We start from the raw sequence: 1,659 nt of genomic DNA on the forward strand, positions 1-1,659 counted from the left end.
TGGCCAAATGGCTCTACTCTCTGGCCCCACTGTCACATGGCTCCTCCTCTGAGCCTCTTCCTTCTCACAAAGACACCAGTCACTCAAAAAGACGCCGTGCCCACTGTGACCGCAGCCTGACTGGGTCGCACCGGCAGAGTTCGGTGTCCACACGAGGCCCATTCTCGGGTCCTGGGGGACGCCCTTAGCCCAGGACAAGGGTCTCCTGCAAGGGCGCATCCCGGCCAGGTGGTCAGCGGCCCTCTGCCATCTCACAGAACCTCCAGGGGCTTCTGCCTGCACAGGGTCCCCAGGCCGACCACCCTCCACTGGGCCCGCGGGGGCAGATAGTGTTAAGACAGATGGTTCCTCTCCTTGGTGATTCAGGGGTGTTGGAAGATGCGTCAGTGGGGGCCAGACTCTGAGGACAGGTGAGAAGGTGGGTGCCCTGCTGGAGGGGACAGCATGGCTGCCCAGCGTCCGCTGGACCATGAGGCCATGTGCTCTTGTCAAAGCACCTACACCTTCCAGGCTGCAGTCTGGCTGCAGCTGGCCACACTCCCTGTGGCGGGGGAGGGGTTGGTAAAGACGTGTTTTTAAAAAAATGTATGAATGCTACAGATTCTTTTTATTATGGAGTAAGTTTCATAATAACCAAGCAGAGTAAGGTTCCACATATTTGATATGATGATAAATTTAATGGAAACTGGACCATTTGTGCTTAGAAAGTCTCCAGCCCCACTGGGCAGGATGACGGCCGAAGGCCCTTTGAATCATCAGTTGGCGGGAACGCGGGGACACACCCCTCCCTGGTCGGATCGCTAACTTCCAGGTCATAGATGGGGACCGGGAGGTGACAAGGACGAGAAACCGACTCGGGCTTCCGAGTGCCGGGTGCTGCCCAGGCCGCGAGGGACCGGTCTGAGTGCCGCCTGCCAAGCAGACCCGGGCCTCGGGCCGTGCCGCTTCCCTTGGGCTCGAGTTCTTCCCCATGGCCCTGTGTGGCCTTCCGCCCCGGGAACAAAAAAAACGGCCTTTCCCCGCCCGCTACAGCCCAGGCCCTGGGCCAGGCGTCGGCGCCCGCCCCACCCCCGGCGGCCTTGCTGGAGGCGAATTCACCATCCGCACACCGATGACCCGGGCACTCAGTCACAGCGGTTATTTCTAACCTTGACCCTCCACGGCCCACACTGCACTACGCCGGCCACCCCTGGACGGCCACACGGGACCTGGCAGCACTCGGCACCAGGCGACACCCCCCAGCATCCTGGTACCTACATGTCCACGGGGACGCCGCAGTCCGTGGTGAGGGAAAAGGAGCTTTCAGACACAGCCAAGACCAGCGTGTGCCACTGGCTGTCCATCAGGGCCGGGCTCCAGAAGGACACGCGGGTCTGCCAGGCGCCTGCCGCATCCTCGCTGAGGAACAGGAAGTGCAGCCGTGTGGGCGAGTACCGCAGGCCCAGCAGCAGCGCGTCCGGCCCCTCCGCCAGCACCGAGAACACGTACTCGTTCTTCTGCAAGAGAGGGCGGGCGGGTGTGTGCGGGCGGGTGAGGGCGGGCGGAGAACCGCAGGCCCAGCAGCAGCGCGTCCGGCCCCTCCGCCAGCACCGAGAACACGTACTCGTTCTTCTGCAAGAGAGGGCGGGCGGGTGTGTGCGGGCGGGTGAGGGCGGGCGG

General features: G+C 63.1%; 1 protein-coding gene across 1 annotated transcript in view; it reads right to left on the reverse strand.

Moving 5' to 3' along the window:
* TSPEAR (thrombospondin type laminin G domain and EAR repeats) overlaps positions 1-1,659 on the reverse strand; it is a 41,322-nt gene that overhangs the window by 18,585 nt on the left and 21,078 nt on the right. The window contains exon 2 of the mRNA XM_015597636.2: positions 1,258-1,496. Coding sequence (XP_015453122.1) covers positions 1,258-1,496 — 239 coding nt within the window. The remainder of the gene's footprint in view (positions 1-1,257; positions 1,497-1,659) is intronic.

The sequence above is a fragment of the Pteropus alecto genome, unplaced genomic scaffold (assembly GCF_000325575.1).
Source record: "Pteropus alecto unplaced genomic scaffold, ASM32557v1 scaffold339, whole genome shotgun sequence".
In the NCBI taxonomy this organism is placed as follows: Eukaryota; Metazoa; Chordata; class Mammalia; order Chiroptera; family Pteropodidae; genus Pteropus; species Pteropus alecto.